At 45.1% G+C, this 15,055-nt stretch overlaps 1 protein-coding gene across 1 annotated transcript in view; it reads left to right on the top strand.

Moving 5' to 3' along the window:
- The window catches only part of pappa2 (pappalysin 2), a 573,700-nt gene that overhangs the window by 198,716 nt on the left and 359,929 nt on the right, over positions 1–15,055 (top strand). The window contains exon 4 of the mRNA XM_068036526.1: positions 14,543–14,836. Within this exon, the coding sequence (XP_067892627.1) occupies positions 14,543–14,836 (294 nt within the window). The remainder of the gene's footprint in view (positions 1–14,542; positions 14,837–15,055) is intronic.

Genomic DNA, 15,055 nt, shown 5'->3' with positions numbered 1-15,055 from the left:
TTAGTGCTAATTAGGTTTACCTAATCTTAATGTAGATTGAAGTCCCCCATGATTACTGTATTACCCTTGTTATATGCACCTCTAATTTCCTGGTTTATACGCTGCCGTACATTACCAGTACTATTTGGTGGCCTATAAATAACTCCTACCAATGTTTGCTGCCCCTGTTTCTTAGTTTTACCCAAACTGATTTTTAAAAAAATCATTCATGGGTTGTGGGCATCGCTGGAAGGCCAGCATTTATTGCCTATCCCTAATTGCCTTGAACTGAGTGACATGCTAGGCATTTCTGAGGGAATTTAAGAGTCAATCACATAGCTGTAGGTCTGGAGTCACATGTAGGTCAGACCAGGTAAGGGCGGCAGATTTTCTTTCTTAAAGGACATTCTACATCTTGCTCCTTCAATCTAAGATCCTCTCTCACTAATGTGCTGATCTCATTCTTTATTAACAGTGCTATCTCACCTCCTTTTGCTTTTTGCCTATCCTTCCTAAATATTGAATACCTTGAACATTCAGTTCCCAGCCTTGGTCACCCTGCAGCCACATCTCTGTAATGGTAATTAGATCATAGCTGTTTACTTCTATTTGTGCTGTCAATTCATCTGCCTTGTCGCGAATGCTGTGTACATTCAGATAGAGTGCCTTTAATTATATCTTTTTCTAATTTTCACAATCTCTAGCCTTATCTGCTAGCACACTCTTAAGTTTGTACGTTCTGTCCCTTCCTGCCACACTCAGATTAGCAATTCCCTTATTGCTACCTTGCTCCCTTGCCTTCTCCTCTCTCTTTAAATTATCACATCTTCCCTAACTTGATCCCTCACCCCCACTATTTAGTTTAAAGCCCTCTCTATCGCCCTAGTTATATGACTTGCCAGAACACTGGTCCCAGCACAGTTCAGGTGTAGACCATCCCAACTGGACAGCTCCCAGTTTCCCCAGGACTGATGCCAGTGCTCCATGAATCCAAACCAATTTCTTCCACACCAATCTTTGAGCCAAGTAATTTACTCTTTAATCTTATTTACCCAACTCCAATTTGCTCACGGCTCAGTTAACAATCCAGAGATTATTAGCTTTGAGGTTCTGCTTTTTAATTTAGTCCCTAGCTGCTTATACTCCCTATGCAGAACCTCTTTCCTAGACCTATCTATGTCGTTGGTCACTGGCATCAGTCCTGGGGAAACTGGGAGCTGTCCAGTTGGGATGGTCTACACCTGAACTGTGCTGGGACCAGTGTTCTGGCAAGTCATATAACTAGGGCGATAGAGAGGGCTTTAAACTAAATAGTGGGGGTGAGGGATCAAGTTAGGGAAGATGTGATAGATGTAGACCACGACAACTGAATCCTCCCCCTCCCACTCCAAGTTCCTCTCCCGCCCACAGCAGATGTCCTGAACCCTGGCACCAGGCAGGCAACACAGCCTTCTGGACTCTTGCTGTTGACCGCAGAGAACTGTGTCTATCCCCTTGACCAAGCTATCTCCTACTACCACTACATTCCTATTTACTCCCCCTGCTTGAAAGGCTTCCTGTACCATTGTGCCATGGTCAGTTTGCTCATCCACCCTGCAGCCCTCGCTCTCATCCATACAAGCTGAAAGAGCTTCAGACCTGTTGGACAATTGCAAGGACTGAGGCTGCTCTACTTCTGCCTTCTCGATCCCCTTACTTGCCTCGCTCGCAGTCACATCCTCCTGTCCCTGACCACTGACTAGATCATAAGACCCTATCCCAAAGGGTGTGACTGCCTTCTGGAACAAAGTGTCCAGGTACTTTTCCCTCCCTGATGCATCGCCATGTCTGTAACTTGGCCTCTAGCTCATTGTCTCTGAGCCAAAGCTATTTGAACTGCAGCCCCTTACTGCAGATGTGTTTGCCGTAGATCACACTGGCATCCACCAGCTCCCAAATACTGCCGCCACAACACATCACCTGCCCTGCCATCTTTATTATGTGTTAATTCATTTATTTTTCTTAGTTAATTTATAATTAATAAACCCCACTACTCCCAAGCCTCACGACTACTAATAACTTTACTACTGCTAGTAAACCTTATTACTAATAAAACCTTACAAATAAATTACCTGAGTTTCAGAAGATTCTTATTCTTATTATTTCAATTAATGTTATACAAACCCCACTTAAAATTCCTTAGTTTTGATAAGAGAAAATGTTCACCAACCAATCACTTACCTTCTTTGCTGTAACGTCATATGTCAATTTTCTTTGGAATGCTCTGAACCCACAGACTCACCATGCTAGCTGTTCACACTCTCGCCACCGTCTCTAGGTTATCCTCTATTTCTGAGAAGGAACTTACATCTTCTACATCTACTGGAGGCTGAAAAAGGAGCACCTCTTTCCCCTTTGCAATGAATTCCCACATGAACCCCACTTCTACCTCCTTCCCGAAATCCACAAACAGGATTAGCCTGCTAGACCCATTGTTTCAGCCTGTTTCTGCCCCTGTCCAGTCTATTCCCACCTACACCCATGACTGTTCCAATGTCCTCTGCCACTTTAACACTGTCCAATTTCCTGCCCCTAACTGTCTCCTCTTCACCATGGACGTCCAATATGTCTACACCTCCATCCCCCACTAGAATGGTCTGAGGGTTCTCTGCTTCTTCCTCGAATGGAGGCACAACCAGTTTCCATCCACCACCACCTGGCTGAACTTGTTCTCACATTGTACAACTTCTTCTTCAACTTCACTCACGTCCTGCAAATAAAAGGTGTTGCTATGGGTGCCCGCATGGATCCTAGCTATGCATGCCTTTTGTGGGATATGTGAAACATTCTTTGTTCCAGTCCTACTCAGGCCCACTCCCTCACCTCTTTTTCCAGTACATTGATGACTGTATCAGTGCCACTTCCTGCTCTCATCCTGAACTGGAAAATTTAATCAACTTTGCTCCTAATTTCCACCCTTCTCTCTCGTCCAGTAATATAGCCACTCTGCTACTGCACACATCTGTCCTTGGAATTTTTGTATGAATCTTAATGTGGACCTGCCACTGTCATAGCGCTCAGCCCAGTATTTGAATGGCTGCCCCTTGGCAATATTGTGTTTACTGCTGATCTTCTCCCAGGTTTTCTTCAGGCCTTTGGGTCCTGGTTGCCCCTTTCTGGCTGTCACACTTCCTTTAGTTGTTCAGTTTTCTTGAGGCTGTGACAACTGGCACCTTTAGCTCCACTTCTCCATTCTCTTCAGGCATCAGGTCGATGCGTACAGTTTTTGAGTTGCTAACATTGTCACGGCAATGCCTCACTTACTCCACGTGAGGGTGCTGTAACCACTTTTTAAAAACAATGACCAGATGGCTTATTATTCTTCTTTACTCCAGCGGTGGTGCTCCAATGCCTCATAGCCTGTTACAACAAGAACAGTTCAAAGATGTACTATCCCATTCCCAAATACCGGCTCCTCCATTAACACAGTATGTCCAATTCTCAAATATCAGCTCCTCTGTTCACACAGTCTGTCCCATTCCCAAATACTGGCTCCTCCATTCACACAATCCATCTCATTCCCAAATACTGGCACCTCCATTCACACAATCTGTCCTATCCCCAAATACCAGTTCCTCCATTAACACAATCTGTCCCATTCCCAAATACCAGCTCCTCCATTAACAAAATCTGTCCTATTCCCAAATACCAGCTCCACCATTAACGCAATCTGTCCCATTCCCAAATGCAGCTCCTCCACTAACACAATCTGTCCCATTCCCAAATGCGGCTCCTCCACTAACACAATCTGTCCCATTCCTACAAACCAGCTCCTCCATTAACACAATCTGTCCCATTCCTACAAACCAGCTCCTTCATTAACACAATCTATCCCATTCCCAAATACTAGCTCCTTCATTAACACAATCCATCCCATTCCCAAATACTGGCTCCTCCATTAACACAATCTGTCCCATTCCTACAAACCATCTCCTCCATTAACACAATCCATCCCATTCCCAAATACCAGCTCCTTCATTAACACAATCTGTCCCATTCCCAAATACCAGCTCCTCCACTGACACAATCTGTCCCATTCCCAAATACCAGCTCCTTCATTAACACAATCTATCCCATTCCCAAATACTGGCTCCTCCATTAACACAATCTGTCCCATTCCCAAATACCAGCTCCTTCATTAACACAATCTATCCCATTCCGAAGTACCAGCTCCTCCACTGACACAATCCATTCCATTCCCAAATACCAGCTCTTTCATTAACACAATCTGTCCCATTCCCAAATACTGGCTCCTCCATTAACACAACTGTCCCATTCCCAAATACCAGCTCTTTCAATAACACAATCTGTCCCATTCCCAAATACCAGCTCCTTCATTAACACAATCTATCCCATTCCCAAATACCAGCTCCTCCACTGACACAATCCATCCCATTCCCAAATACCAGCTCTTTCATTGACACAATCTGTCCCATTCCCAAATACCAGCTCCTTCATTAGCACAATCTGTCCCATTCCCAAATACCAGCTCCTCCATTAACACAATCCATCCCATTCCCAAATACCAGCTCCTCCATTAAAACAATCAGTCCCATCCCCAAATACCAGCTCCTCCACTGACACAATCTATCCCATTCCCAAATACCTGCTCCCTCATTAACACAATCCGTCCCATTCCCAAATACCATCTGCTCCGTTACCAACACTGCATTTACTACTTTAAATATGTTTTTTCCCTATCTTGTCCACCTTTGAACATGCACATGTTTTGAGGAACTTAATTGGAGACAGACACTGGCCAGAACGTGCACAGATGTGCCTGACGCCTGCCAGATATGTATGAATTATTAACTAATATTTAAGCTGTTCAGTATGCTGTATTATGCCCACTTCGCAAAATGCTCAGCTCAATATGATGGTGTCAATCTGTTGTACATTATCATGATGGGCTGCATTAGTACTACTATCATAAGTGTGGGAATTATGTTTTGTCCAAGATTTGTCTCCCTACTTAATGCCTGTGTGTGATGTGAGAATTGACTGTGTGCGCAATTCACCATCTGGCTGTGCGAGGGGTCAGGTAACCAACCAGTGAGGTGGAAATAAATGTGTCATCTCTGACTCCTCCAACCCACTCAATCTATCCCCCTTCTTCTCTCATAACTTTGTTGGATTGTTTCTATTATGATCATTGTTCCTTTGAACTCTTCTTTCTTGTTTCTTCTCAATTCCAAATATGCTGCATGACACACACTCTCTTTTCATCACATTGAAAGCAAACTTTGCACCTTATTTCCTGGCACCTCAGAACAGTTCATCCCTTTGCATCCAATTAGAACCAAGAGCTTTTAACCCCAACCATTATTTTATCTACCTGATATTCTTGTGGTCTTCTCAGCCTTGAGATGTCCTGGTCCTGTAGTCTAGCCCATCAGCAGCATTGCTCCATGAATAGAAGCAGTCAATCAACCCTCTGGAATCTCTAAACAGGAAATGGTGACAGCTGCAAAGAGCACCTTTGACTCCCATTAACAAAACTGAGAAAACATCTGGTTTGGATGAGGCTTGTGCCTTCATGTTAAGTGGAATGTAAATGTAACAAAAAGAAATTGAGTAGGGGAAGGAATTGAAAGACTTTGTTTAATTTGGTGAGACAATTTTGAAATACCCATTCTTAGTAAAGTTTGTTATTAGCAGTCACGTGGGCAATAAATCATTGCCAGTCCGTCCAAGAACTCTGTCCTCATTACGGACACTTTCTCTGTGTTCCTACAAGTTCAGCTACTCACTCTTTTCTGTTTCACACATAAAAGCAAGGTGAACCTTTTCAATGTTTTGTTTTAAGGACTTGTGAATAATGATCTTACCCTTGTCTAATGGAGAGGACCATTCCAGAATTTCTACAGTGATGTAAATTTTCTTTTATTGAGTACAGACAGTTTATACAATAGGCCAGCAGAGTCGTCTGCTCAACCAGTTTAGTTTAGTTTAGTTTAGTTATACAGCAATGAAACAGGCCCTTCGGCCCACCGGGTCTGTGCCGACCATCAACCACCCATTTATATACTAATCCTACACTAATTCCACATTCCTACCATATCCCCACCTGTCCCTATTTTCCCCTACCAACTACCTATACTAGGGACAATTTACAATGGCCAATTTACCTATCAACCCGCAAGTCTTTAGCATGTGGGAGGAAACCGGAGCACCCGGAGGAAACCCACGCAGACACAGGGAGAACCAGGTCTCTCTTCATCTGTCAGTCTCTCTTAATTAGCTTGGTGGCTAGTTTTATTACTTTAACGTCTAAAAGCAAAACTGTTCTGATGTGAAATTGCAGGCAAGTTTCTTTGGTAACAGGTGACATTGTGCGTTGGTGTCAGGTTTAGATACTTGTGTTTCCATGAAGGGAATGACAGTGAGAGGAAGGGGATGGTGGTTTAATAACAATAAAAACAACTTTCATTTATATAGCGCCTTTAACATGGTCTTCACACGATTCACAGGAACATTATCAAACAAAATTTGACACCAACCACATGAGATATTAGGACAGATGAGCAACAGCTTCATCAAAGAAGTAGTTTCTAAAGGAGGAAAATGAGGTGGAGAGGCAGAGAGCTTTAAGAAGAGAATTCCAGAGCTAAGGGCCTTGGCAGCTGAAGGCCCGGCTTCTAATAGGAGAGCGATTAAAACCAGGGATGTGCAAGAGGCCAGAATTGGAGTGTCGCAGAGATCTGTGATGCAACCAGGTGAGAAAGGGGTCTAGGGTTCCCTTTCAGCCTTCACCTGGTCTTACTGTAACAGGGTTTAATTTTAAACACAGTGTTTTTAGCTCCCCCTTGGTGAATCCTTGTTCACTGCTTTCCAATTATAAGGCAAAGAAACCAACACAACGGGTTTTCTCAGGTTTAAAGAAGAAAAATGAAATGTTATTCAATTTAAACTTAAACTCAAACTCTAATTCGGTTAATGCCAATGGATACACGAAGCGCCCACACTAGCATACACAAACGATACACACGTGCAGATAGAGACATAAAAGAGCAGAAGAAAATAAAGTGGAGAAGTTTGAAGCAATATCTGAAGAGTTTTTGTTCCGGTTCTTTGAGCTCACTGTACAGTCCTTGACTGTAGGTAGATCTTGCTTTTTGTTGGGGCCCAGTATTCTTTTTCAACCTTGTTCGCTGTAGGAGACTTTTCTCTCCTCGGGTTCATGTGTCTTCAGTGGATTCAGAGGCTTGTGCGAAAGAAATGGGAGCAGACAGGAGAGGCTGTGGGGAGCCAGCCAAGAGAGGTCTTTTCAATCCAGGAGCAAACAGCTTTCCTGCCTGTTCAAACACTGTCTCTAAAATTTTAAACTCCCCAAGTTGGCCAGTAGGGTAGTCATGTGACCGACTGGCATAACCACTTCTGGCTTTGTGGATTGTCTTGTCCTTTCAAGCTCTGTCTGTTAATATGCAAATGTCTTTCCAGTCAGGGGCCTGGCAATATCTTGTCACAGGCCTTCTCTTCTTCCCAGCAACAATTTGAAATGTAATGTCCATGTGATGAAATTAATGTGCCTTATTCTTGGCAGGTGGGGGCCTGCATGACACCTTGAACAGTTGTAGCACTGGAGGAGATTACAGAGATAGGGAGGGGGCAGGCCATGAAGGGATTTGAAGACAAGGATAAGAAATTTAAAATTGAGACATTGCTGGAATGGGAGCCAATGTAGGTCAGTGAGGTGATGGGTGAATGGGACTTGGTGTGAGTTAGGATGTGAGCAGCAGAGTTTTGAATGAATTTAAGTTTTTGGAGGGAGGAAGATGTGGAGCTGGCCAGGAGAGCATTGGAATGTTCAGTATTGGTAGGAATGACCACCGCACAGTCCTTGTGGAGACGAAGTCCCGCCTTTACATTGAGGATACCGTCCATCGTGTTGTGTGTCACTATCACCGTGCTAAATGGGATAGAATTCAAACAGATCTAGCAATGCAAAACTGGGCATCCATGAGGCGCTGTGGGCCATCAGCAGCAGCAGAATTGTACTCAACCACAATCTGGAACCTCATGGCCCGGCATATCCCCCACTCTACCATTACCATCAAGCCAGGAGACCAACCCTGGTACAATGAAGAGTGCAGGAGGGCATGCCAGGAGCAGCACCAGGCATACCTCAAAATGAGGTGTCAACCTGGTGAAGCTACAACACTGGACTACTTGCACGCCAAACTGCGTAAGCAGCATGCGATAGACAGAGCTAAGCGATCCCATAGCCAACAGATCAGATCTAAGCTCTGCAGTCCTGCCACATCCAGCCATGAATGTTGTGGATAATTAAACAACTAACTGGAGGAGGTGGCTGCGCAAATATCCCCATCCTCAATGATGGGGGAGCCCAGCACATCAGTGCGAAAGATAAGGCTGAAGCATTTGCAACAATCTTCAGCCAGAAGTGCCGAGTTGATGATCCATCTCGGCTTCCCCCTGAAGTCCCCAGCATCACAGATGCCAGACTTCAGCCAATTCGATTCACTCCGGGTGATATCAAGAAATGACTGAAGGCACTGGATACTGCAAAAGCTATGGGCCCTGACAATATTCCGGCAATAGTACTGAAGACCTGTGCTCCAGAACTTGCCGCGCCCCTAGCCAAGATGTTCCAATGCAGCTACAACACTGGCATTTACCCTGCAATGTGGAAAATTGCCCAGGTATGTCCTGTACACAAAAAGCAGGACAAGTCCAACTGGCCAATTAGTATCCCAACAGTCTACTCTCAATCATCAGTAAAGTGATGGAAGGTGTCATCAACAGTGCCATCAAGCGGCACTTGCTTCGCAATAACCTGCTCAGTGACGCTCAGTTTGGGTTCCGCCAGGGCCACTCAGCTCCTGACCTCATGACAGCCTTGGTTCAAACATGGACAAAAGAGCTGAATTCAAGAGGTGAGGTGAGAGTGACTGCCCATGACATCAAGGCAGCATTTGGCCGAGTATGGCATCAAGGAGCCCTAGCAAAACTGAGGTGAATGGGAATCAGGGGGAAAACCCTCCACTGGCTGGAGTCATATCTAGCGGAAAGGAAGATGGTTGTGGTCGTTGGAGGTCAATCATCTGAGCTCCAGGACATCACTGCAGGAGTTCCTCAGGGTAGTGTCCTAGGCCCAACCATCTCCAGATGCTTCATCAATGACCTTCCTTCAATCATAAGGTCAGAAGTGGGGACGTTCGCTGATGATTGCACAATGTTCAGCACCATTCGTAACTCCTCAGATACTGAAGCAGTCCGTGTAAAAATGCAGCAAGACCTGGACAATATCCAGGCTTGGGCTGATAGTGGCAAGTAACATTCGAGTCACACAAGTGCTAGGCAATGACCATCTCCAACAAGAGAGAATCTAACCATCTCCCCTTGACATTCAACGGCATTACCATCGCTGAATCCCCCACTATCAACATCCTAGGGGCTACCATTGACCAGAAACTGAACTGGAGTAGCCATATAAATACCGTGGCTACAGGAGCAGGTCAGAGGCTAGGAATCCTGAGGCGAGTAACTCACCTCCTGACTCCCCAAAGCCTGTCCACCATCTACAAGGCACAAGTCAGGAGTGCGATGGAATACTCTCCACTTGCCCAGATGGGTGCAACTCCAACAACACTCAAGAAGCTCGACACAATCCAGGACAAAGCAGCGTGCTTGATTGGCACCCCATCTACAAACATTCACTCCCTCCACCACCGACGCACAGTGGCAGCAGTGTGTACCATCTACAAGATGCACTGCAGCAATGCACCAAGGCTCCTTCGACAGCAACTTCCAAACCCGCAACCTCTACCAACTAGAAGGACAAGAGCAGCAAATACATGGGAACACCAGCACCTGCAATTCCCCTCCAAGTCACACACCATCCTGACTTGGAACTTTAGCACCTTTCCTTCACTGTTGCTGGGTCAAAATTCTGGAACTCTTTTCCTAACAGCACTGTGGGTGTACCTTCCCCACATGGACTGCAGCGGTTCAAGAAGGCAGCTCACCACCACCTTCTCAAAGGCAATTAGGGATGGCCAATAAATGCTGGCCTAGCCAGTGACGCCCACATCCCATGAATGAATAAAAAAAAGTCGAGAACTAAAAGGCATGAATGAGGGTTCGGCAGCAGATGAGTGAAGGTGGAGTCTTTTTTTTAATTCATTCATGGGATGTGGGCATCGCTGGCCAGGCCAGCATTTATTGCCCATCCCTAATTGCTCTTGAGAAGATGGTGGTGAGCTGCCTTCTTGAACCGCTGCAGTCCATGTGAGGTAGATTTAAAGTGGCATACTTCAAGAATGACTTGTTACTTTGTTACTGTAATCCCTGTAAAACCATTAAGTGCAACTTACATTTCTAACTAGCTTCTTGAGTGTTGTTGGAGCTGTGCTCATCCAGTCAAGTGGAGAGTATTCCATCACACTCCTGACTTGTGCCTTGGAGATGGTGGACAGGCGGTGGGGAGTCAGGAGGTGAGTTACTCGCCTCAGGATTCCTAGCCTCTGACTTGCTCTTGTAGCCACGGTATTTATATGGCTATTCCAGTTCAGTTTCTGGTCAATGTTAACCCCTAGGATGTTGATAGTGGGGGATTCAGCGATGGTAATGCCATTGAATGTCAAGGGGAGATGGTTATTGCCTGGCACTTGTGTGGTACGAATGTTACTTGCCACTTATCAGCCCAAGCCTGGATATTGTCCAGGTCTTGCTGCATTTCTACATGGACTGCTTCAGTATCTGAGGAGTCACGAATGGTGCTGAACATTGTGCAATCATCAGCGAACATCCCCACTTCTGACCTTATGATTGAAGGAAGGCCATTGATGAAGCAGCTGAAGATGGTTGGGCCTAGGACACTACCCTGATGACCTCCTGCAGTGATGTCCTGGAGCTCAGATGATTGACCTCCAATGACCACAACCATCTTCCTTTGCGCTAGGTATGACTCCAGCCAGCGGAGGGTTTTCCCCCTGATTCCCATTGACCTCAGTTGTGCTAGGGCTCCTTGATGCCATACTCGGTCAAATGCTGCCTTGGTGTCAAGGGCAGTCACTCTCACCTCACCTCTTGAGTTCAGCTCTTTTGTCCATGTTTGAACCAAGACTGTAATGAGGTCAGGAGCTGAGTGGCCCTGGCAGGACCCAAACTGAGCGTCACTGAGCAGGTTATTGCTAAGCAAGTGCCGCTTGATGGCACTGTTGATGACACCTTCCATCACTTTACTGATGGTTGAGAGTAGGCTGATGGAGCAGTAATTGGCCAGGTTGGACTTGTCCTGTTTTTCGTGTACAGGACATACCTGGACAATTTTCCACATTGCAGGGTAGATGCCAGTGTTGTAGCTGCATTGGAACAGCTTGGCTAGGGGCGCAGCAAGTTCTGGAGCACAGCTCTTCAGTACTATCACCGGAATATTGTCAGGACCCATAGCTTTTGCAGTATCCAGTGCCTTCAGTCATTTCTTGATATCAAGCGGAGTGATTCAAATTGGCTGAAGTCTGGCATCTGTGATGCTGGGGACTTCAGGAGGAGGCCGAGATGGACCATCAACTCAGCACTTCTGGCTGAAGATTGTTGCAAATGCTTCAGCCTTATCTTTCATTCTGGTGTGCTGGGCTCCCCCATCACTGAGGATGGGGATATTTGTGGAGCCACCTCCTCCAGTTAGTTGTTTAATTGTCCACCACCATTCACGGCTGGATGTGGCAGGACTGAAGAGCTTAGATCTGATCTGTTGGTTATGGGATCGCTTAGCCTGGTGAGGGTATGGAGGTAGAAGTAACTCCATGAGAGTTAAGAGGGAAGGAGAGAGCTATAAAGGTGAATGAGGGGGTGGGATGTTTGCTGTTAATAAGAAACAGCAAAGGTGGGTGGCAGTGGGTAGAAATATGCGGTACTTTAACATGTGAAAAGAAGATATGCTGCGGTGAAGGTGGGTAGGAGGATAAGGCACGTGATGATAGATTTTGTTCGAAAGGGATTGGAGTATAAGTGTAAGGAAGTCATGCTACAGTTATACCGTGCATTGGTGAGGCCACACCTGGAGTACTGAGTGCCGTTTTGGTCTCCTTACCTAATGAAGACAATACTTATCCTGGAGGGATTGCAACGATGGTTCACCACAGCAGCTCCTGGGATGAGGGGAGAAGAGATTGAGCAGACTAGGCATATGTTCCCAGGAGCCTAGAAGAATGAGAATTGAAACATAAAAATTCTTAAGTCGTTTGACAGGGTAGTGGCAGCAGTGTGTACCATCTGCAAGATGCACTGCAGCAATGCACCAAGGCTCCTTAGACAGCACCTTCCAAACCCGCGACCTCTACCAACTGAGAAAATGTTTCCCCTGGCTGGGGAATCTAGAACACGGGGTCAAAGTCTCAGAATAAGGTATCAGCCATTTAGGCCTGAAGTGAGGAGAAATTTCTTCACTCAAAGGATTGCAAATCTTTGGCGTTCTCTACCCCAGAGAGCTGTGGATGCTCAGTCATTGAGTACATTCAAGACTGAGGTTGTTAGATTTTTGGGTACTAAGGGAATTACGCGATATGGGGATGGTACGGGAAGGTGGAGTTAAGATAGTAAATCAGCCATGATCTTGTTGAATGGTGCAACAGGCTTGACTCCTACACCTGCTCCTATTTCTTATGAGGCTTTTCCTAACTTTTAAGACATGTCCTCATAACTGAGGAGAGTAATATACTACAACTCAAGTACTTGTAGTTGCAAGGCTTGTTTCTGAGTTGATTAATTAGGGATTCCAGGTCCCAGAGGGGGTCTGACTGTAAGTTCTTTCATTAAGAGGTTCCTTCACAACTTTGTATCACATGTACAATATATGAATCATTAAATAAATAACTTACATGTTTATAGTGCCTTTCAGGACTGCAGGATGTCCAAAAATGCTTTACAGCCAATTAAATATTTTTAAGTGTCAATGTTGTAATGTAGGGAAACTCAATAGCCAATATGCGCAAAGGATGGTCCCAGAAACAACAATGAGATAAATGATCTGTTTTAAGCTTTGATTGAGGGATAAATATTGACCAGGACATTAGAAAATGTTTCCTCATCTTTGAATAGTGCTATGGGATCTTTTTCATCCAGCTGTGGGACCTTGGTTAATGTCCGAACCAAAAGACAGCAACTCCAACAGTACAGCATTCCCTCAGTAGTGCAATGATATGCCAACCTAGATTATGCACCAAAGTCTTTGGAGTGGAGCTTGAACCTGAGGCAAGAGTGCCACCACTGAGCCAAGGCTGACACTTCTGGTTGTCTCTGTGACAACAATGGTGGAATTTGGACCTGGGAATCCCTCTGCCAAACTACAATCCATAAACTGTATGGCTGAGTATTTAAATGGGCTCCTACGATTCCAGTAGGAGGTTAATATAGTTCAAAATTCTACTTGGAGCACACTTAACCCCTGACCAAATGGGGAAGGTTAGTAGTGATGGAGATGTGAAAATCAAGAACGCAGAAATACTGCATGTACTGTAACATTGCCTTTATATCAAAAGGAAGGGAAATTCTTTTAGCCAGTTCCAGTTCTTTCTGCTTTCTGATGTACTGAACTTCCCCAACCAATAGTTGATCTTGGCGACAAGACTGACTGTGAATCATCCAATGGTACTTGAACTTCAATTAGTAGCCATCAAGTTGCTACTTTGAAGATGTTGTGAAGGACCATTGTTGCTCACATGTTTGGTTTAGGCCGGCCTGCTGTATCTCCCTACCTCAGAATGCTCCCAATATGCCCGTGGCTGTTGAAATTTTATTTCCATTTGATGGGCATATTCTAGTCTGGTTTTGTGTTGTCTTTTACCAGGAGGCAAGGTCTTGAATTAAATGACTAAGCTTCTACTCAGGGTTTGAGTTTTGTCACTCCTTGCTATGTTTGTCTTGTACAGTGTGAAACCTCAGTATTTTGATTATTGAAGACACACACATTTCACCTTATTTGCTATTCTCTCCTGAAAGCAGTGTTTTATCATACAATTCTGGGCATCGGCATCCCTCAGGTAACTGATCCCAGTGATCATTCTTAACGTGTAGGGTTTGTCAGTCAGTGCCAGTGGGCTTCTAACTATGGGCAGGCGTTACTTTGATGCCTGTCCTCATCAGAAGGCTGGACATAGATTCTTTCAGGTTTAGAGTGCTGGCTAATTATTTTTCCCTCTCTCCCTTGCATGACACACAGTTTTAGTGCTCCGACCCGCCACCATCCTGGCTGAATCTTTGAAATAAGCACATGCCAAGGATAAGTCTGGGATCTTGCTTCTCCATATGACTCAATACTACATCACACGGTGCACAGAGCTAATGGTAGACACTCAACGGCAAAGGGGGGCTTTCTTCCCACCAGTCTGGGTTGCCCTTTGATCCATGAGAGGACAGTACTCCAGTTTTACCGCCCAATCTCCTGTCCATTTAATTTTCAGAAATCAGGATTCTCAAGTTAGAATATGTACCCATGTTGGGTGAGAGTTTAACCATTGAGGTTTCCAGACATGTCTGATGTGTTTGTATTTATTTTCAGGTGGGGTAGTGCTGAGTCCATCTTACTATGGAAGGCCTGGCCACACCAACACCATGATCCATGAGCTTGGCCATATTTTGGGCTTGTACCATGTCTTTAAAGGAGTGAGTGAGAAGGAGTCATGTGATGACCCATGCAGGGAGACTGTCCCTTCGATGGAAACTGGGGACTTGTGTGCCGACACTGCGCCAACTCCAAAAAGCAAACTCTGTCGGGATCCTGATCCAGTAAATGATACATGCGGACAAATGCAATTCTATGGCACACCGTTTGACAACTACATGAGCTACACAGGTATGTACCCTAATGCAATTCTTCCAATTCTGTAGGACTCCTTAAATAGTACAGTGGAGCCAAGCAGAAAGTCGATAGTGCACTAAGTAATATCATTGCGTGATGACATCATATGAGTACATGATCGAAAAAGGCCATTCTGATCCGTTCAGCTGGTACCAAAGTTAGAAACAATCCCCTCCCCATTTCAGTGGGATGAAGGTCTCTCTCTCCCACTAT

Source organism: Heterodontus francisci, chromosome 8 (assembly GCF_036365525.1).
Source record: "Heterodontus francisci isolate sHetFra1 chromosome 8, sHetFra1.hap1, whole genome shotgun sequence".
Classification (NCBI taxonomy): domain Eukaryota; kingdom Metazoa; phylum Chordata; class Chondrichthyes; order Heterodontiformes; family Heterodontidae; genus Heterodontus; species Heterodontus francisci.
The sequence above is the reverse complement of the archived record's forward strand: the minus strand, read 5'-3'. Positions and strand labels throughout refer to the sequence as shown.